The sequence below is a fragment of the Orcinus orca genome, chromosome 2 (assembly GCF_937001465.1).
Source record: "Orcinus orca chromosome 2, mOrcOrc1.1, whole genome shotgun sequence".
Classification (NCBI taxonomy): Eukaryota; Metazoa; Chordata; class Mammalia; order Artiodactyla; family Delphinidae; genus Orcinus; species Orcinus orca.
The window spans coordinates 201,037,508-201,059,660 of NC_064560.1; the positions used below are offsets into that span (position 1 = coordinate 201,037,508).

A 22,153-nucleotide genomic window follows, 5' to 3' on the forward strand; every position below is an offset into this window, starting at 1 on the left:
TACAGCTCACCCTTTTAAAGTGCACAAGCCAGTGCTTTTAGTGTATCCACAGATACGTCAGTGTTAGAACACTTTCACCCCTCAGAAAGTCACGCCCTACTGCCCCGCCCCCAGCCCCAGGCGACCACTGTCTCCCCTCTGTCTCTGTGGATTTCCCGACTCTGGACGCCTCTTAGAAATGGCCTCATGCTGTATGTGGCCCTTCGTGTCTGGCCTCTCACTTGTCACGTTTTCGAGGCTCAGCCACACTGTAACAGGGTCAGAACTCCATTCCTTTTCGTGGCCGAGTGACAGTCCGCTGTGTGACAGACCGCGTTTGCTATGGACATCTGGCTACTGGGGATAATGTTGCTCCCAACATCGTGCACACGGATGCCTTCAACGCTCTTGGCTACGCTCTCGAGCGGCATTGCTGGGTCACGTGTAAATTTGCGGCACCGGCAGACCGTGTCCACAGCAGCTGCCCCGGCTGGTGGCGGGTGTGCTCTGGGCGCCTCCCGGGAGGGCCTCCCTGCTGCGCGGCCCCGGCCACCTCCGCTCTGCCCGGAGCCCAGGGACAGGGCCACCGCCGGCTCTGCTGGTCCCCGCCCTCCCCGCCCCAGGGGTGCGCTCCCATCCCCCGGAGCCCAGCCCCGAAGCCCCGTGACCCTGCAGTTTCTCAGGATTCGCACGAGGCCGGGAGCACCGGTTGATGTCACCGTCAACCATCACGTCACTGTCACTTGTCACCGGGCGCAGGGCCGCTCTCGGCTTCTCTTCCCCTTCTCAGACCGGGCTTTGGGCCCGGCTCCGCACGCCCCGCCTGCGTGGCCCCGCGCCGTTTCTCCCGTTAGAACCGCTCTAGCGGGTCCGGATCCGGCGAGGAAGGGGCTCTCAGACCCAGGCCGCGGTGGGGCCGCCTAGTCCGCCGCCGCCGCCTCGGGTGGTGCTGCCCCCTGGCGGCCGCGGGCCGGACATGCAAGGCGCGTTCAGCCTCGCGGGCACCCTCTAGGGGCCGTCACTGGGACAGGCGGGCCTTGGTCATCAAGAACTTGGGTCTTCGCAGGACCCCGGGGAAAGACCACCCAGGAAGCTGAAACGAGGCTCTAAGTTTTGAGCGCCCACTCGGTGTCAGGCACAGCTTAAGCGGGGGACAGACATGATGTCAGTGAACGTCCCCAACAGCCCTGCGGGCAGGTCCTGTGGTCATTCCCAAATCCCAGGTGAAATACCTCAACCAAAGCGAGCTGTCCTCCGACGTCCGGGGTTTCCGGAAGGTCTTAGAGTAACACGGGGAGCGCGGCTGTTTCCCCGCTAGGACCAAGCACTTCCATAAATGTCAGCGTGCTTTCCTGTCCACTCAGGAGGGCCTCCCCGGCAGGCTCCTCTAGCGGGTCAGGAGGCTTTGGGCAGCAGTGTGCCTTCCTGGGGCTGTGCCGCCTCTTCTAGACCAACTCCAGACCATGTGACCCCAGGATTCCCAGCCAAACCGTTCAGAGCTCACCTCCCCCGCCGCTGCCATGGCTTCTCCTTGGGCCTGTCCCCACGGGGTCTGCCCGGGGTGCACACGTGTGGGCTGCAGCCACTCGCGAGCCCGGCGGAGTGAGGGTGGGCCCCCGAGGGGGCCTGACCCTGCACCGGATGTGCGGGTGTATTTGTCAGGGCTGGGAGCCGGGGTATGTCTGGTGGAACGGGGCTGTTAGGTTGTTGACTTTTCAAATACTTGGACACATGTGAGTGCTGAAATGTCGGGGGAGCCTGGGTGGGTCTCCCCAGCTGGCAGGGTGATCGCCCATGCACGCGACCATCAGTCCCCCAGGGAACAGCAACAGGCCCTGCTTAGGCACAGGCCCTGTCCAGGGAGCTGGGAATACATCAGTGAACAAATAGCAGGGTGTCCCTCCAGGGACCGCTGGTCTGGGACACACTTGAGGAAAGAGCCCAGGAGTGTAGCCTGGGCTGCTCGAGGTGGCCGGGCAGCCCCAAGGGGTCTCGGGGCTCCCCTCCTCAGTTCCTGCCTCCTTCCATGGACCCCAGGACAGCAAGGGTAGGCCTCACTGTGCCTGGCTCCCTCCCCACCTCGTGGAACTGTGGGGAGCACTTTGTGGAGGGGTGGATGGAAGAGGGGGAGGGAGGGTCAGAGGGAGGGGGGTGATGGAGGGAGGGGGTGATGGAGGGGGGTGATGGAGGGAGGGGGTGATGGAGGGAGGGGGGTGATGGAGGGGTGGTGATGGAGGGAGGGGGGTGATGGAGGGAGGGGAGGCTGTCTGACCGGCTCTCAGGCTCTGTAACCCCACTATGAACATGAGAAGTTTCCCTGAGCGATGTGAGTCAGATGAAGGAGAAAGGTTGTGGTCAGTGAACGAAGGTTCAGCTAGATATTAGGGGAGGGGAGGTGTGTGTCGGGGAAGACTGTGCCGCGGGCCAAGGTGGGCCCTTGACCACTGCCTCCCCAGCTGCTCCCCAGAGTCTCAGCCTCAGGGGCAGGGCCGCCTCACGCCCTGGGTGGCCCTGTGTCCAGCACGGAGCTGGCAGGTGACCGGAGCCCAGTCTCCCCCTCTGGGCCCCCCGGGAAGCCCCTCCACCAGGGGCTGTGGGTGGCAGATTGGGACCTGGCTGGGCCCTGAGCACGGAGCCTGCCCTCCCCAGCAATGACAGCCCCTCCACGCAGCCACTTTCTAATTTCATGTGGCCCCATGTCATCCTGCAGGCACCCTCTGAGACTCCCCAGGGGCAGAGACCCTCCAGGCCACCCCTCCTGGCAAGGTCCTGGCAGCCCCTCTCCTGAGCCAGCAGCTCCCGGGGCCTGAGCACTGCCTCCACCACAGTGGGGAGCTGGTGGGCCGGGCAGCTTGACGGGATCCTGCCCGGGGAGAACGGGCCGTTTATTGGTTGCATGATGTCAGCAAAAGATGGAAAAGTAGGCAGTTCCCAGCCTGGGTGCAAAGAGGTGGTGGTGAACTAACGGGGAGGCCCCTTCGTTGGGGGCTGGGGGCTTGCGTCCAGGGTCACATCTCACACACACACACACACACACACACACACACAGACACACACACACACACACACACACACACACACACACACAGGCTGTCCTTTGAGACAGTCCTGTGAGAGGACAGAGGGAGAGGGGAGGGGAAGGGTGGACAGGCCGGGCCTACCCCCGGGCCAGTGTGGATGAAGCCCCATGGCCCGAGGGTGGAGGGTGCGGACCCATCGGGCACAGTTCTCACCCAGCTCCCATCCGATTCCCCTGCACCTTGCGCAGCCTGGGCACCCTGGTGCGGGTGAGGCTGGCTCTGAGCTCCCTGGGGAGAGCGGACAGAAAGCAGTGCCCCGCCACAGAGCTGCTGGGCCAGGATGACTGTGGACCAGGCAGGGCCAGCGCCGGGCATCCAGACGGCCACTGGGGCCCACCACGCGGTCTTGAGACGGAAGGGGCAACCCGGAGGGACACAAAAGGGGGCACGTGAAGACAGAAGCAGAGATTGCGGTGATGCAGCCACAAGCCCAGGGACCCCTAGAGCCACCAGAGGCTGAAACGGCAGGAAGGACTGTCCCCTGGAGCCTCTGGAGGGAGCGCAGCCCTGCCGACACCTTGATTTTGGACTTGGGGCCTTGGAGCTGTGAAAGGGTAAATTCCTGTTGTTTTAAGGCATTTCGTCCTGGTTTGCAATCATTTGTTTCGGCAGCCCCAGACTCTCATGGATGGAGAGGTGGGGACCCTGCTCACAAGGCCCTGCTGCTCCCCTCGGTGGGAGCACGAGCTTTACCTCCGTGACTGAAATTGAGGCGTAAGATGCCGAAACCCCAGGGCCAGTGACGCTGCCCGAGAGGCTAGGGTGCAAGGACGGTCCTGGGGGGTGGTTTGCCAGGTGAGGGGGCTGGACGGAGGGCCCCAGGCTGGGATTTCGGATGCCAGGAACTTTTCCTAAAACTGGCAAGGAAGCGGCATGAGGCTGTCAAGAAAGGGTATTAATGGAAAAGATAGAGAGACTCTACCATCATTCTTTTTTTTGTACAGCAGATTTTCGCAGCAACTGGGAGGCCAGAGCACAGTCGTGGGGTGCTCGCGCGGTAACCGTGTCTTCCCCACGTTTGTCACGGTCACCGCCAAGTGGACGGTGACAGGTGCGGAGCGACGAGGAGTGGGCAGTGAGTCTGGGGGCTACTCCTGCCCTGGAGCCACAGAGCATGGTTCTCACTTCTTCCTGCCATTCGTAGCGGATAGACTGGTGGCTCCCGGAAGGATCCGTCTCGTCCTACTCCCCGGAATCTGGCGGCGGGGCCTTATTTGGAAATACGCTTTGGCTAAGGATGCGGCGCTGAGCTCACCCTGGATTATCCAGGGGAGCCCTAAGTCCAAAGAGACAGAGAGGGGGGTGAACCCGGGGTGGGGGGGCACGGCAGCGCCAGAGGCCAAGAGCGAGGCATGGAACCCGCTGCCTGAGAGCCGCCAGAAGGAGCCCTGCCCACGCCTTGATCTCTGACCTCCAGCCCCCCGAAGGCTGAGAGAATCCTCTTTGCTTTACGCCCCCCGGTTTGCAGCAATTAGTTACAGCAGCCCCGGGAAGTCATACGTCAGATGTCGAAACATCCTGTGATCCCGACCCTGAATAATCCAGACTGTTCCTGGAAGCCGGCCCATCACCTGGAGAGCCCAGGCGCACGCCCCTCCCCCAGGGCTTGGCCCTCCAAGAGGTGCCTAGAGGGAAACGTTTGCCTGAGAAGGTAAAATGACGTCACCCCACGTTAGGAAGTTGGCACCGACGTGTATTCTTGCATTTTTATTTCTAAACGTATTTTCTAAATCACATATCCACTCAGGGTCTCTCACAATGAAGAACGTCCATCGCCGCTGCCTTAGGGAAATGCGATCGTAAGCGGTGGGTGTGGTCAGCCCCCAATGCCGACCCGCTGAGGTAGGTGTCACTGGCCCCTGTCACGGATGGGGGGACGGAGGTAGCGCTGTGACCTGGCCTGGCCCTCGGCGGCCTCTCCCCGACAGCGGAGCTGGGAAGCCTCGGTGCGGAGGACTTACCGCCGTCCTCGGAGCCCGTTGGCAGAGTGCCACCCTGCCTGGGGTGCACCCCGGCCCTCCCGGCTGATGGGCATTCCTGCCACGAGCACTGGGGCTCCCTCCGGAGGCCATGTGGGTGCGCCCCGCCCCCCGGCTCCCCTCAGGGTCTGCAGCACAGAGAGGCCCCAGCCACGGCCCCGTGAGCAGCCGCCTCAGGAGGGGCACGGTTTGCACTGACAATCTGGGCCCCGCCATGTACTGTCACAGTCATCCAAGCAACGCTTGCAGAAAAGCACGGGAAATAAAGCCATCACGCGGACGCTGACAGGCACCTACCGCATGCAGGGCCTGTGCCAGCTGCCGGCAGCACCACGTGGCCACACGGCCTCTGCCTGCGACCCTGCGGTGCGCTAATAGCCGAGAGCGCCAGCCAGAACAAGCCCTCCCGCCCGCCACGGGCTCCCCTTGCAGCTGGCAGACTCGCCCTTACCCTTGGCGTGCTGCCACCTCCCTTGTGGGGCTTCTGCTCCCGGTGGAAAAGGCTGCGGGGCTGGGACCCACAAGGGGCAGAAGCTCCAGGAACGAGAAATCTGTGGCGTGTCGTCCAGAGGGGGCTCCACAGCCAGCGCTGTGGACGCTGGCGGGCAGGCCCCGTGGGAAGCCGAGCGATCGGCCCTGGACTCCCACGCTGGGTTCAGCAGGACGCCTCGGTCAGGCCCTCCAGGGTGCGTGGCGAGGCTGCGCGCCCGGCGGTGGCCCCGGTGGGCGGACAGGCTTGGGGAAGGCGTAGCCGTTGGTGAGCTATGTGGGCGATCGTGCCTCCTGCGAATCCTTCGAATACGTGAGCTTGGCGACGTCTGTCTTCATGGACCACTTTTTCCACCCCTTGTGGATTCTGGACACTTCTTGGCGTGAAGCTTCTGTGGCCAGCACGTATATGATGGGGTCAGCCACGCTGTTCACCGTGGCCAGGCTCAGGGACACCACGGAGACCGTGTACAGTTTGATTTCGAAGGCGCACACAAGGCCCGTGTCTCCTTTGTAGTAGGAAAAGGCTATGGCTTTGGCCAGGAGCACCAGGTGGTAGGGAGTGAAGCAGAGCAGGAAGATGGCCACGACCGCGACGGCCAGGCGCTTCACCTTGGCCTTCTGGGCGGCGCTCAGGCCGGCGCTCATCTTGATGCTCCTGAAGATGCGCTCGTTGGTGAAGGCGATGACGGACAGAGGGATGGCGAAGCCCACGGCGAAGCGCGTGTAGTAGTACCCGGCGATCTTGCGGTCCATCGGCAGCGTCTCAAAGCAGGTTTCCTCCTCCTCCATCTGAAACACCGGGAAGTGGACGAGCCCCACGAGAACGAAGACAGACACGGAGACGAGGATGGCGGTCTTCTGGTGGCGGCGGCCTCGCGTCTCCAGCGCGTACACCACTGCCAGGAAGCGGTCGCAGGAGATGCAGCACAGGAAGAGGATGCTGACGTAGAGGTTGCAGAAAAAGACGTAGGCGGTCACCTTGCAGGCCCATGGGCCCAGGAGCCAGCGGTGCCCGTTCTGGATGTAGACGACCCAGAGCGGCAGGGTGCTGATGTACAGCAGCTCGCACAGCGCTAGGCAGAAGAGGTAGACGGCCAGCACGTGGCCCTGGCGCGCCTGCAACAGCGTCAGCCAGGCCGTCAGGCAGTTGGCTGGCAGGCCCAGCATGCACACGGTGCTGTACACAGTCACCAGGAACACCCTGCTGTCGTTGAAGGGCACCTTCGACGTGCAGTTCTGGGAAGATACGCCAGTCGACAGGGCCCCTGGCAGAGGGCTGGCCACCGGCGTGGCGTTTCCTGTGGGGCAGAGACAGCGTGAGGGCGAGTGTCGCTGGGAACCACCTGAATCAGATGTGCTGGCGCAAGAAGGCTCTTGTCAGCTGCGGACTGGGCGCGCCAGGGTTAAAACTTTCCAGATGGTTTTCTAAAGTGATCCTAAGTCCCCCATCCCCCAGCCGACGGCCTCGAGGGTACAAGGCGGGCAATACCACGTCCTTGTCACCAACAGTCATTTTCCAAAGCGCTGTCTGTGGGCTTGAGGAGACTTTATTCTCTATTCGCCTTCTGCTATGAGTTGAATTGTGTCCCCCCCACCCCCGCTAAGAAGATATGTGGAGTCCTAAGCCCCAGGACCTCAAAACGTGACCGGATTTGGAGATGGGGTCTTTACAGAGGTGACCAAGTCAAAATGAGATCTTTAGGGTGGGTCCTAATCCAGTATGACTATGTCCTTATAAAAAGGGGACATTTAAGCCCAGGGACACGCGTGAACGAAAGCCGATGTGAGGACAGGGAGAAGACGGCGATCCCAAGCTGAGGAGAGGGGCCTCCGACGAATGCAGCCCACCCACACCTCCATCTCGGACTCCAGCCTCCAGGGCTACAACAGAAGAAATGTCTGTGATTTAAGTCGTCTGATCTGGGCTTCCCTGGTGGCGCCGTGGTTAAGAATCCGCCTGCCAACGCAGGGGACACGGGTTCGAGCCCTGGTCCGGGAAGATCCCACGTGCCACGGAGCAACTAAGCCCGTGCGCCACAACTGCTGAGCCTGTGCCCTAGAGCCCAAGAGCCACAGCTACAGAGCCCACGTGCCACAACTACTGAAGCCCACGTGCCTAGAGCCTGTGCTCCGCAACAAGAGAAGCCACCACAATGAGAAGCCCGCGCATCGCAACAAAGACCCAACGCAGCCAAAAAATAAAGTAAAAAAATAAATCACCTGGTCTGTGGTCCTTTGTTACAGCAGCCCTAGCAAACAATACATCTTTCGGATTTACTGAGTTTAGTTTTTAGTCTCTTTCCCCCTTTATTGGTTTGGAGATTATTGAGCCATTTTTAATGTTTTCGCGAGGACCCTGGGTGTTTTAATGTGCGTACTTAGTAGTGTCTACAGTTAGTCAGAACCTTCACCCCCTGCGTGGGCACAAACCCTGGGACGCTGTTGCTCTAATGGCCCCACGCTCGGCTGACGTGCAATTCTGGGCCCAGTTACATTAGTCGTGTGGGTTCTTTGCCTGTTTAACCCCGTAGGTCAGATGTTGTTATTATTACTATTCCTGCCGTGGTTGTTGTCGTGTTCACACTGTCCCTCCCTGTTCACAGGTGCCCACGTGTCGGCCAGACTTCCGCCCGCTCCCTGTCCTCCATCTGCTGCATTTCCAAGGTCATTCCCTCCTTTCCCTGAGGACGGCCCTCGCAAGCCCTGTGGACGAGAGCCTGCCCCAGCTTTGGTTCATCCGAAATGCACTTTTACCCCAATTCTGGAGGACGGTCCCCCCAGGGGTCCGATTTAGCTCCGGCCCCGCTGCAGCCCGTCTTCTGGCTTCTGAAGCTGCGACGGTGGCCGCCTGCTGTCTAGTTGCCGTGCCCTCGGACCCCTGAATCTGAGACTCTGTACACCCCAGTGCTCCAGATGGCCCCCTGTTTGCCTCCTGGGGCTCTGGTCAGGCACGTGCTGGACCTCTCGCCCCGTCCCCACCTCGCTCTGCACCCTCCCCCCCTCCCCCATCCTGCAGGACCATCCGTCTGTCCAGGCAACCTACTGACATTGAACTTGAGTTTGTGAGCTCTTTGTACCTGTGTCTAATTGGTGGGTTTTTTTTTTACTCATTCACTCCGTTAAAATTCAGTGATCATGTCTTTCATTTCTAGACACTCCATCTGGCTCCCTTTCGAGTCTCTTGTTCTCTGCTTATGTTTTTCCTTCCGTCTCTGATCTCCTCACATTCACGCAACGTACTGATGTCACTGTGTGTGGCCTTCCCAGCCCCTGCAGTCTTGGAGGCAGGACCCCCGCCACGGCACAGTGCCTGCACACCCTCCCACAGGCCGGCTCCTGCGCATGTCTTGTGGCGGTTGTGAGCTCACGCCTGATGGGGCGTTATCCGTGGGCATTTCCTGAGTGGGAGGGGCTGTCCTCCGAGGGGTTGTGGGCTCAGGTGGCCGGAGGGCAGGAGTCCTTGGATTCACTCCAGGGCTGGTTTCCATCCAGGCCTCATAGCAGAGCTGAACTTTGGGGTCCCTATGCAGGTGTCCCAATTCAGAGCCCACGCCCTCCCCACGTGGGAGCCAGGGCTCACCTGCGGTCCCCTCAAGAAACAAGCGGTAAGGAGTCAGTCCATAAACATGCAACGAGCCCTGAAACCTTAGGCCCGTCAGCGTCCCTCTGCTGATTCTAAGCATCAGTTACATGGGACAGTCGCCACCGTCAGCCGTCATATGAAGCCCAGCTCAGAGCGAGCTCGGCGTCACACAACCCAGGGGTCCCCACAGCCCACGGCCTGCTGCCCGCTCCCGACTGCCCTCCACCCCTGCGGGCTCAGGCAAGCTTTCACAACGCTCTTCAGATGTGTCACCCGGGCTTCGCGGGGTTCGCACTGGGACCGTGCAGAGCCGGGCTGGTGGGCCACGGCATGGGAAGTGGAAGCTCACCAGGGCTTTGGGGTCCCTGCTGGGATGGGGGGCTGGGAAGAAGCACAGACTGGCACTGGGGGCTCCTCCAAGCTCCAGTGCCTGCTTGTCATGGAGGAGCCAGGAGGATGGCGGGACCTGGATGCCCACCTGCCCTCCCCTGAAGCCCTGCCTGGGACACCAGCTACCACCCCTCTCAACAGGGGGAAGGAAGCCAGTGGGGAGGGGCGCTCCAGGCACCTGCGAGGTGGTGCCCTCACCCGCCTCCCCACCAGGTGTTTCCGAGGGGACAGGAATGAGTCACAGGACCGAGCGCCCTGCTGTAGGGGTGAGCCACCTGAGGTAGGGGTGAGCGCCCTGCGGTAGGGGTGAGCCCCCTGCTCTAGGGGTGAGCGCCCTGCGGTAGGGGTGAGCGCCCTGCTGTAGGGGTGAGCGCCCTGCTGTAGGGGTGAGCCCCCTGCTGTAGGGGTGAGCGCCCTGCGGTAGGGGTGAGCCCCCTGCGGTAGGGGTGAGCGCCCTGCGGTAGGGGTGAGCGCCCTGCTGTAGGGGTGAGCGCCCTGCTGTAGGGGTGAGCCCCCTGCTGTAGGGGTGAGCGCCCTGTGGTAGGGGTGAGCCCCCTGCTCTAGGGGTGAGCCCCCTGCGGTAGGGGTGAGCCCCCTGCCCCCCGTCTAAGGATCCACAGACACTGCAATGACTCACACCGGGGGCTCCCCGGGCTGAGGGACCCCACACGACATGCGGAAGGAAGCCAGCGTGTCCCAGGCACCCTCCCTCTCCCGCCCAGCCTGCCTCTCCTGGGTCGCTCTCGTGACGGTGACCCCAGCACCCACTGCCTGACCTGTGCCCAGAGCCTCCCTGGACCCTCTCCCTCCTGACCCGCCCCTGGGACCTGCCGTGCGACAGGAGCATCTGGGTGGCCATGGGGGGACGCGCACCTCCCAGAGCCTGTGCCCTGGCCTCGGGAGAGGCTGTCCCGTTTAGGCCCTGTGCACCTCGGACAGCGGACTGCGGGGGGAGCAGCCCCCTGAGGTCAGCGGGAACCACAGGCAGCACCCGGTCGCAGGTGGAGCTTCACGCTGCCGCCCAGCCGCAGCAGCCTCTGGCGGTGATGGCCCCGTGACCCGGCCAGGGGAGTAGACAGCAGGCTGGACAGGCCTGTGTGGCCTCAGTGACAGCAGAGAACGTGGCCCTTGCTTCCGCAGCCCGTGACCCCTGGGCCTTTCCACATGCACATCCAACAGCCAAGGAAACCTCGGGGCGTCCCAACGCTGACACGGCCGTGGGGTGGCACGCAGCCGTCGGGGATCCCTCGGGCTTCGAGGGCCCTCCCGAGGGACTCAGCCCCAGCGCCCATGCATGGTTTTCAGCACCCCCCGCCCCCCGCAGGGCGACCTGATGCAGAAGTCAGCGGCAGGCCAGTGAAGGTGGGCAGAGAGCAGTGCTCGTTCTTCAGCTGAAAGCTCGCTGTGAAGGTCCCAGGGTGATGGAGCTGTCGGCCCCCCAGCATGCTCCCGACACCCTTTTGTGCCACTCGTTTTTCCCAATTTTTAAAATTCTGGTAAAATATACCTAAGATAAAAGTGACCATCTTAACCATTTTAAGTGTCCATTTCTGCGGCACTAAGTACATTCACATTGTTGTGCAACCGTCACCATATCCATTTCCAGAATTTTTCATCTTGCAACACTGAAACTCTGTCCCCATTAAACACTCACTGCCCACTCCTCCCCCAGCCCTTCCTGTGAGTGGATCGTAACGAATGTGTCCTTCTGGGGCTTTTTAGCTTTGCATCATATTCTCAGGGTCCATGTGTCAGAACATCCTTCCTTTTTAGGACAGAGTTACAGCCCACTGTGTGGACCACGTTAGGGTTTTCCACTCTTCTGTCTGTGGACACTTGGGCTACTTCCACATCTTGGCTATTGTGAGCAGTGCTGCCATGAACATGGGTGTGCAAATACCTCTTCCACACCTGTGTTCACTTCTTATTTATTTTTGGCTGCGTTGGGTCTTAGCTGCCACACGCAGGCTCTTTGTTGTGGCGCGTGGGCTTAGTTGCCCCGCGGCATGTGGGATCTTAGTTCCCTGACTAGGGATCGAACCCGAGTAGCCTGCATTGGAAGGCAGATTCTTAACCACTGGACTGCCAGGGAAGTCCCAAGTTCACTTCTTTTTTGTGGATTGCTGGATCATATGGTGATTCTCTATTTTAGCTTTTTGAGGAATTTCCATACTGCTTTCCCCAGCAGCTGCTCCATTTTCCGGTCCCACCGACAGCGCACAGGGGTTCCCATTTCTCCACATCCTCGTTAGCACTTGGTATTTTGTTTTTTTGTTTTGTTTGTTTGTTTGTTTTGCGGTACGCGGGCCTCTCGCTGTTGTGGCCTCTCCCGTTGCGGAGCACAGGCTCTGGATGCGCAGGCTCAGTGGCCCTGGCTCACAGGCCCAGCCGCTCCACGGCATGTGGGATCCTCCCGGACCGGGGCACGAACCCGTGTCCCCTGCATCGGCAGGCGGACTCTCAACCACTGCGCCACCAGGGAAGCCCGACAGGCGGATTCTTAACCACTGTGCCACCAGTGGAGCCCCAAAATTCACACTTTTTTTTTTGCGGTACGCGGGCCTCTCACTGCTGTGGTCTCTCCCGTTGCAGAGCACAGGCTCCAGATGCGCAGGCTCAGCAGCCATGGCTCACGGGCCCAGCCGCTCCGTGGCATGTGGGACCTTCCCGGACCGGGGCACGAACCCGTGTCCCCTGCATCAGCAGGCGGACTCTCAACCAGTGTACCACCAGGGAAGCCCAGTATTTTGGTTTTGACAGTGGCTGTCCCGATGGGAGCAAGGCGGTCCCTTTTCTGGGCCCCCACTCACGGCCCTAACCTCTAGGATGTGGGCTTAATTCCACGTGCAGACGGAGGGTGTCGGGGAGTCATCAGACCCGGCTGTCAGTTCTCCACACGAGTCGGGCTGCACCAAGCGGGGGGGCCGGTGGTGCATAGGGGAGCACCGGGCTGTGGAGGGCGGTTCTCAGGTGGGAGAAACGTGACACCTGTCTGCACAGGCTGGCCCTGCTTGGACGGCTCGTCCCTCCCAGCCATGCGAGTCCTCCAAGGCGCCAGCCCAACCCGCTGGACCCCAGCACTGCCCTGGCTCCATCCCAGCACCGATCCTGTCTTGCCACACTCTGGGGGGCAGAGCGCGAGGGAACCCCAAACCCAAGTGGAGGCCCAGGTGAGGCCTGTGGGCCCCTCGCTGCTCCCAGCCACCCCTACCAACACTGCCCACCCCCCCAGGGTGCCGACTGGACTCAGTATAGTTAGTGCAGCCACATGCCACCTGCTGGGGCCACAGGGCTGGCACGGGGCCTCCCGTCTTCACCTGCCCACACCCAGTCCCCTCCCCCGAGCCGTCTGGTGACCAGCACTGAGCACACAGGTGAGAGCCTGCCCCTCCCACCACGGGGCACTCAGAGGACTCTGACTGCTTGGGAAAGGAGTCTCCCAGGCTGGGAGCACACGAGACCCCGGGAGGGGAAGGAGGCTCTGTGGGGCATCTGTGGTTCGGCACGGGGTCTCTCACAAGAAGTGGGCAGGACATGAGGCCCAGGTGGACCCCAGAGCCTCCACACCTCCTTCAGTCCTGTTCTCGGTTCTCTTCTAGCACTTCAAGAGAATTAAGAAGTGCGTGCTTCCTGATGTCTTGATGGAAAGCCTCCGGCTTTATTTTGTTTTTGTTTTTGTTTTTTGCAGTACGCGGGCCTCTCACCGCTGTGGCCTCTCCCGTTGCGGGGCACAGGCTGCGGACGCGCAGGCTCAGCGGCCATGGCTCACGGGCGCAGCCGCTCTGCGGCATGTGGGATCTTCCCGGACCGGGGCACGAACCCGTGTCCCCTGCGTCGGCAGGCGGACCCCCAACCACTGAGCCGCCAGGGAAGCCCAGCCTCCGGCTTTATTGTTCCTGAGTTAGTTTTTATTTCAAGAAGCCTACTTTTTTTTTTTTTTTAGCTGTGGCACGCGAACTCTTAGCTGCAGCATGTGGGCTCTAGCTCCCTGACTAGGGATCGAACCTGGGTCCCCTGCATTGGGAGCACGGAGTCTTAGCCACTGCACCACCAGGGAAGTCCCTCGAGAAGTTTACTTTTGCATGCTAATTTTTGAAGTAATTTTCCCTGTTATGAGACAAACTGCATTGGTAGAAAAATTCTCATGGGCTCCCTCCTAAATGTTCCAAGTCAAAGGAGGCATGGGGTGGGGCTCTCACCTGTCATGGCTGACAGCTCTGGGCTCAGGATGGGGCTGCGGTGTGTGTCATATGACGATCCTGTTGAGATGTTTCCTCCAGAGTTTCACGTGACCTGGAGAAAGGGTGGGTTGAAATTGCTTTAGGGAAATCGGATTAAATCACAAATTAAGTTATCTGACAAACGGTTAGTGAGCATGTGTTAAGTGCCAAGTCTTGTCTTCATCCTGTGGGACACGACAGCCGAGGCTTAATATAAAAAGGACTCCCACAAATGCACAGAAACAAGTGTCGGAGCTGATCGTTCACAGAAGTAAAAGTACCTCCTACAAATTGGGAAACGCTCAGCTTCACTTATATAGTCAAAGAAATGCGAACGTAAACACCCAACAGTGGTCTTTGCCTTGCCTATCAGATTGGCAAAAATAAAGAACTTTAATTCTTGGTGTTGGCAAGAGAGTGAGGAAGTGGGATCCTTCACTGTGTTGGGAGCATAAACGGGCACAGATGTTTTCTAGCACAATTTGGTAACATGTCTCAAAAATCTTCAGTGTGGACTTCCCTGGTGGTGCAGTGGTTAAGAATCCGGCTGCCGATGCAGGGGCCACGGGTTCGAGCCCTGGTCCGGGAAGATCCCACATGCCGTGGAGCAACTGAGCCCGTGCGCCACAACTACTGAGCCTGCGTTCTAGAGCCCGCGAGCCACAACTACTGAGCCCACGTGCCACAACTACTGAAGCCTGCACACCTAGAGTCCGTGCTCTGAAACAAGAGAAGCCCCCGCAATGAGAAGCCCGTGCACCACGAGGAAGAGTAGCCCCCGCTCGCCGCAACTAGAAAAAACACGCGCACAGCAACAAAGACCCAATGCAGCAAAAAATAAAATTAATTAATTAAAAAAAATTCTTCAATGTGCTTCACTTTTTTTTTTTTTTTTTTTTTTTGCGGTACGCGGGCCTCTCACTGCTGTGGCCTCTCCCGTTGCGGAGCACATGCTCCGGACGCGCAGGCTCAGCGGCCATGGCTCAGGGGCCCAGCCGCTCCACAGCATGTGGGATCTTCCCGGACCGGGGCACGAACCCGTGTCCCCTGCATCGGCAGGCGGACTCTCAACCACTGCGCCACCAGGGAAGCCCTTCACTTTTTTAAAAAATAAATTTATTTATTTTGGGGGCACCAGGGAAGCCCTGTGCTTCACTTTTGAGCAGATAAAATCCTTTCTAGGAATTTTTCCTGGTGAAAGAATGACCTGAGATGCAAAGTGCATGGACATTGCTCCTGTGAAAGGGCCCGGGACCCCGGGGAGACTGCCCACGACAGAGGTGGACGGGCTCACGGGTGTGGGCAGATGGGGCAGGATTCTGGCCCCCCCACCTCTCTGCTTCCTTCCGGAACCAGAGGTGCCCCTAACGTAAGCTCCATCCTGTCAGCTAGACAGGGTCTGGGGGAGGCGGGCTCTCTAAACCCTTCCTCAGCCAGCCTGGAGCCAGGCCCAGACCCCACCCACAGCCCCTGTCGGGCAGAGCCCCCAGCCCTGTGGGGCGTCGGCAGGTGCAGGCCCCGCCCCCCAACACTGAGCGGGCCGGCTGTGCTGACAACCGATGAACCACCGGGAAATAACAGGAAGCCAAGGTGTTTACCTGAAACTGCAGAGAGTTCATCGACCTAGATTTGTAAGCAAGACCTCGAAAACACAGACAAAGGTAAGGCGCTGCGGCAGCACAGAAACGCATTGACCTTTCGAAACTGACGTCCTGACGGACTGGTGGGCATGGGCCTGGAGGGTCAATGGGCCTCCCCTGTCCATCCCTGCACCCCCGTTGCTCAGTCAGCCCCCTGCAAGTCAGGCAGGGAGCCACCCAGCGGTGCTCTGCCTGAGGTCTATGCCTGGCCCTGAGACCCGCAAGCAGAGCGAACTCTGCCCTCTAAGGAGATGGCCCAAGGTGCTCAGGGCGGCCACCCAGTGGGGCCAGCGTGGCACACGGGTTTGTGGCCCGGTCAGCTCGGGGGTGAGGGAGGGCTGAACCTGATGAAGGGGGGTCCAGGAGGGTCTCCAACTGTGAGGGTGGCCCACATGAGCTGCAGGGGTGCCAGCCCACCTGGGAGCTGTCCAGACGCCCCTGAGCCCCGTGAGCCTGGGAGGGACACAAAAGCCTCACCCTGGGCCCGATTCCTTTGTCAGAACTGAGATTCTGGAAAACTGGGAGGCGGTCCCTTCCCCCAGGGGCTGCGCCGCCCGGCTCTTCCCTGATGCAGGTGGCAGCAGAAAGGGGACCACTGTCTCTAGAAGTCACTTCTGCAAAAGCCAGAGGAAGCGGCCCAACTGACACTGTGCGGTCCTGGGGCCCCTGCTCTGCCCCCCTGCCCTGTGCAGTCTGTGCAGAGCAGAGCACTAATTCCAGATCCGGGGCCGTGTCCCTGACTGTCAGGCACACCGGCAGGGTGCGGGGGTCACGTTGAGAGGACCAGGGGCCACAGAAGGCCCAGGCCGGAGCAGCCAGGCTCTGGAACCGCCCCACGCCCGGGTGCGGTCCTGCCCTGCTCGCGGCCACAGGCCTGGGCACCTGCCCCCGGGCCCAGCCCCGGGCTTTTGCCCAGCAGAGCTCAGCCCAGGCTTGGGCCTCGTCTTGGCCTTTCCCTGCCCAATGGTCACATGGCTTCAGGTCTCCGCCCGCCCCGGCCTCCTCCCGGGGTGGCCGTGGACTGTCCCCTCCTGGTGTCCCCACCCTGCCAGCCCCAGAGTGCCCGTGGCCCCTCCCCACCGGCAGCTGGGGCTCTTGCCGGCCAGGAGACCATAGGCCTGGGTGCCCCCTCGTCCTCTCCCGGGGTCAGGTGCCAAGAGGGACGCACCTTCCACACCAGCAGCCTCACTGCCCTTCCTGCCCCGCATGCCAGCCTGGTGGGCTCAGGGCCTCCGTCCCCTCTCCGTGCTCCAGGGGGGCTGTGACAGCCACAGGCCATGGGGTGGGTGGCCCAGGTCAGCCCGAAGCCCCTACGCACCCAGCCCTGGGCTCCAGCGGCCCCTGTCTCCTGCCCCCACCCTCTCTGGCCCTGGGCACCACCCTAGTGCCTGCACATCCCCGAAGGGCCCCTGGCAGCCCCACAGGAGGCACTGCGTCCGGATGGACGCTCACATGACACGGTGAAGAGCGACCCGGCCCCCGGCGCTGGCCCCCAACGCCCTACGCCCTGCGTGTGCAGTGGGTCCCTGCCGTCATTTAAGATACGCTTCCAGACGTTTCACTCTGGAGTTTTTCAAACAAACGCAAAAGCACAGGGGGCGAGCCCGCGTCTAGCACGCCCGCTGCCCTCACCTCCGGCTGCCCCATCGCACGCCGTGGAGCCTGGTCCCCGGCTACTCATCATCACTGTGGGTTTGCTGGGACGTCTTTACCCTTTCACCATGGCGGGGCCTGTCGGGTGACTTCCAACCTCTCACTCCCACCTGCTCCCACTCAGAGCTTCGACTTTATTTCTGTCTCTGCGCAGGTTACACTTTGGGGAGGGAGCTCCTGACTTATCAGCCCCTGCAGCCCCTGAGCTCCTTGCTCTCAGGCAGCTGAACCGGGGGCCCCCAGCTCACCAGCACAGCAGGAGTCCATCTCCATTTCCCCCATTTAGGCAGATTTTTTACAATGTGCCTTCTAAAATGCACCTCCACTTCTTCAATGGCTAGGGGGGTGGAACACCGCGCCTTGTCCCACCGTCGCCGGAGGCGTCTCCGTCCTCTCCCTTCTGCCTGCAGGAACCCCTACAACATCACCTTGTCACCGTCCAGGCAGAGACGCCAGGAAGAACCCCTTCCTCAGCGCCCAGCCCCTGCCCACCGTTCTCGGCAGGCACCTACGGGAGCCCCCCCACAGGGCCTGGCACTGGACACCGTCCCAAGAAGCCCGCGAGCTGCCCAGCCTCAGGACCAGGCTGGCTGCCCACCCCAGCAGACACCCCCTGTCTTTCCGTCCCTCCTCTCGCCCACGTGCCTCTGGCCCCACCAGGCCCTGCAGACCAGGGTGGCCGCGCGTTACACCCACCCCTCCAGGCTCCCCACCACCTCCGAGAATCGGCGGCAAGCACGCAGCCCCGGGGAAGTCCCTGAGTGCCTGGCGGAGGCCCTGAGGGACGTGGCCCCCCGCGCTGGCCCCCGACGCCCTATGCCCTGTGTGTGCAGTGGGTCCCTCCCGTCATTTAAGATACGCTTTCAGACGGCAAGGAGAGCGTCCCAGGGGGATAAGCCCCCGGCTCCCGGCTCCCAGCTCCCAGCCGGCCCAGCACTGCGGCCGGGGGGCGGGGGACTCTGCAAAGGGGAATCTCAGCAGCTCTGAAGGGGCCGCAGAGGGACCGTCCCTCCCCCAGCCCCCCGCCCTCCACCGCATCTGTGGTGCTCCGGGGTCCCTCTTGGTGAAGGAGCCCAGGTTAAGACCCTCCACCAAGCCCCCACCTTTATGCCAACGAATCACTCTGCTTTCAGACCCCCACCTCGACTGCTCCCCGCACAGGGGCCCGGGACTTACTCAGGGCCTGCCTGGCGCCAGCCTCGTGCTCCCTCCTTGCAGGCCCAGTTGAGAGCTTTCAGGAAGTAGCAGGAGTGTCTCTAAAACTCCCCAAACCGCAGACAGAGCGAGACCTCAAGACCTGGGGTTGGCCAGCCCGCCGGGGCGTCTTCTCACTGGTGTTGAGACTGTGGCCTCATGGCTTTGCTGAAAACGGCCTCAGTGCCACTTCTCGTGGTCCTGGCAACACCCAGACCTGCCTTCCCTCAAGACCTTCCTAGGCGGCTCGGGCCGGACATGGGACCAGCTCGCATGAGCTGCTGGTGCCTACTGCTCCCAGACAGCTGCGGCTGGGCACCCAGGGGCAGGGACCCCCGGGGAGACGGACCCCAGCTCCGCAGGCCCAGGCCTGGCATGGCCCCTCACAGGCCGCTGGGCACAGAGCAGGGCTGCCTGCAAGAGGCCTTGCCTTCCCAGGGACACCCGTGGGGCACTGGGAGCAGAGCTGCTGCCCGGCACTGCCCGCCGTGGCCCCAGGACTGCACCTGTCCCCAGCGCCCAGACGTGTCACCTGGAGCCCGCCCCCCGCTCCCTGTCCCGAGGCGGGCCAGCACACCCCGTCTAGGCGGTGTCTCTGAGCCCGAAAGCCGGCCCAGCCGGGCCAGGCGGCCTCTGAGGGTGGGCTTCTCTTCAGAGGCCGCGTGGGACCCCCCAGGGACCCAGTGTCCGCACTGGCGGTGGGGGGTCTGTGTGTCTCTCTCCGGCTTGCAGGATCACAGCCTAAAGCACGTGGCCAGTGTCCTCGGAAGATGCGGGGGGCTGCAGGTGACCGCCACCTTGCCTGACCACCCTGGGCTGGTTCTGGGTTTCAGGGTGAGACGGAGGCACCGTGGGCCCCTCTCTGCATCCCCACTGCAGACCTGGCTCTTCAGCCCAGGGCACGGCTGGGCCCACCAACATTTGTGGGTGACCTGTGTCCGGCACCACAGCACGGGCAGTAGGCGGCGTTGGAAATGAGGCCACCGCCCCCCCCTCACGTCCAGGGCCCGGGGAGCCTAGGAGGGCTGGCCCCCACTCTGCACTTTCCCTCGGACGTTCATCTGGTGGCTGGAGGCCGGCTCCCTCTCCGTTCCCCCACCTCCACCGCACCGCAGCTTCTCGGGGTGGGTGGGAACATGGGCGCCCAGAGAGCTGGGTGTGCAGCACGTGCGGGTCTGAGCACAGGCTCATCGTGGCCTTTCCGGAGCACCTGCCCGGGGCAGCTCTTCCCAGATGAGCAGAGGAAGGTAGAGCTGAGGCTCTGGGGGGCCGGGTGGTACCCACACCCCTGGGGTCCGAGTGAGGCAGGGCCTCAGCCGGGGCACTGCCCACATCCGGCCAGTGGGCCAGGCACCCTCAGGGATGGCGGGGGACAGCTGTCATCATGGGGGCGGCCCAGGCCCTGCCCGGGACTGTTCCCTTCTACACGCCCACTAGAGGTCCGCGTATTCCCAGGCTGCCCCGCACCCAGCTGATGCGCTTGGGCCTAAAACCCTGGCCACCGTCACCCTCTGTGCCGTGGCTGTCGGGTCAGGGGTGGCAGCTGAATCCTCCCCTTGGGGTCTTCAGGGGGGCCTGGGAAGGGAAGCCTGGGCCCCTGCGGTGGGAGTGGAGGGCTGTGAGCTGGGGGGTGGCAGCTGTGCCCATGCCACCCCCTTCCAAGCACAATTCCTGACCAGCAAAGCAGGTGTGGGGAAGGGGTTTTGCGGGGGTGAGGGGGCTGGGTGCTTTTCCTGGAGGCTGAGTGTCTTTCAGGCAGGACAACGGGGGACCCTGTAGCCCCCTCTTGACAATGTCCCGGGGCCCCACTTGAGAAGAGGCCACTAGTTTCCGTGGTCCCACTTCCACCAGGCAGGTGTCTGTGAACCCAGAAGGGTTTCCTCACTGACCCTGTCTGCAACCTCACTTCCATCACCTCATGACAGGGGAACATTATTCACCGTTTTAAGTGGGTCGAATATTCATGGATTCAAACTCAAGGCGGTGGCGACGCTCTCCGGGCATCTGCCGGGCACCATGCACCTCCGGGCAACGTCTCCACTCTCCTCACTGCTCCTAAAGGTTTTATAGGGGAAGGAGGGGACCACCACCCACGTTCAACAGGCACGAAGGTCCCTGAGACGGGCTTTGTGTTTGAGCAGAATGCGGCCCCTGGCCCGGCACCCAGACCCCCGAGCTCACCTCCAGAGCCACGCCATGTCCTGCCTGCCCTCTGCTCCCCTCGGCCCCGGACAGCCGGCCTGGTTGTCCCCAGGTGTTCACAGCAGGGACGGCGCGCCTGGTTGGCCTCAGGCCTCTTGGTCTCCTCACGCGGAAGCAGCGCCCCGACCCCTTGCGCCCGTGACTCTCACTTTCTGAAGGGGCCTGTCTCCTAGTGTCGCATGTTCTAGATTTGCTTGTTTGGGTCCTCCCAGAGTCATTGTACGTGGTTCTCCAGCACGGGCTTCCCGTGACTGGGAAGGGGTTCTAAAGCCCCGGCAGGTTCAGTTTGACGTTTCTGGCACCGGGATCACGGCGACAACAACCACTCCTTCGACAGGGCCGGTGATGGGTGGTGGGGTGGATGCCCCCCGGCACCCTGGCCGGCCCTCCTGGAGCTGTACGCCCCACGCCCCATCCCAGGGCAGCCACCTTGCTTGGCTGGCTAAGTGGTGACTTTCCCATTATGTGACGTTTCCACCTGTGTCCTCCGGCAGGTTCGGGGCGGGGGGAAATGAGCTGCCCCTCCCCTCTCCTCCCAACCGATAGGCAACAGTCACCTCCTGCTGTAGCCAAGGTCTTGGACCCTCTCTCACCCTCTCGCCGAGTATCATTAAGGACTCAGGGATTTTTATTGTGGTAAATTATACATAACATAAAATTCACCATTTTAAGGGCTTCCCTGGTGGCACAGTGGTTGAGAATCCGCCTGCCAGTGCAGGGGACACGGGTTCGAGCCCTGGTCTGGGAGGATCCCACATGCCGCGGAGCAACTGGGCCCGTGAGCCACGACTACTGAGCCTGCGCGTCTGGAGCCTGTGCTCCGCGACAAGAGAGGCCACGATAGTGAGAGGCCCGCGCACTGCGATGAAGAGCGGCCCCCGCTCGCCGCAACTAGAGAAAGCCCTTGCACAGAAACGAAAGATGCAACACAGCAAAAATAAATTAATTAATTAATAAACTCCTACCCCCAACATTAAAAAAAAGCTTGGGAAAAGAATTGCTTAGGATACTTTCAATTACTTAAAAAAATAAATAAATAAAAATAAAATAAAATTTACCACTTTAACCACTTTTAACCACTTTAACCACTTTTAACCACTTTTAAGTGGTAAATTTTATTTTATTTTTAAGTGGTTAAGCGATAAGTATACTCACATAGTCATGCGACCACCACTGCCATCACCCCTGGGACTCTTCACCTCCCCAGACAGAAACTCCGTCCCCATTCGACACTCACTCCCCATCTCCTCCCCCAGCCCCTGTCCCCACCATCCTACTTCTGTCTCTAGGACTTTAACTGCTCCAGGGACCTCATACGAGTGGGATCACACAGGATCTGTCCTTTGGGGACTGGTTTACTTCACTCAGCACAAGGTCCTGGAGGTCCGCCCGTGCTGGAGCAGGTGTCAGAACTTCACTCCTCGTTATGGCTGAATCCGATTCCATGTGTGCACGGGCCACATCTGTTTATCCATCATCCGTCCATGGACACGTGGTTGCTTCCCCCTTTTGGCTGCCATGTGTAACGCTGCTGTGAACACGGGTGTGCAGGACCCGTGGGTTTTTGTATCTTCAGTGTGTTTCTGTCGACCACAGTTGTTACTCTCGAGGACACTCAAATTATCCCAGACTCGATGAACCACCCGCCCTGCCTCTGTGGGGATGATGACATGGTCTGTCTCTTTAGCTTTGTTATTACGGTAAATTTTGTCCGTCGATCACCAAACACCACGTGCCTGGA

General features: G+C 61.2%; 1 protein-coding gene across 1 annotated transcript; it reads right to left on the minus strand.

The window, feature by feature from the left end:
- Positions 1-4,753: 4,753 nt before the first annotated feature.
- GPR132 (G protein-coupled receptor 132) lies at positions 4,754-18,255 on the minus strand. The gene is made up of 3 exons (XM_012538444.3): positions 18,193-18,255; positions 13,703-13,796; positions 4,754-6,828 (listed from the first exon to the last, which is right to left on the minus strand). The coding sequence occupies exons 2-3, from the start codon at positions 13,707-13,709 to the stop codon at positions 5,801-5,803; spliced, it is 1,035 nt and encodes a 344-aa protein (XP_012393898.1). The 5' UTR covers positions 13,710-13,796; positions 18,193-18,255; the 3' UTR covers positions 4,754-5,800.
- Positions 18,256-22,153: the final 3,898 nt, after the last annotated feature.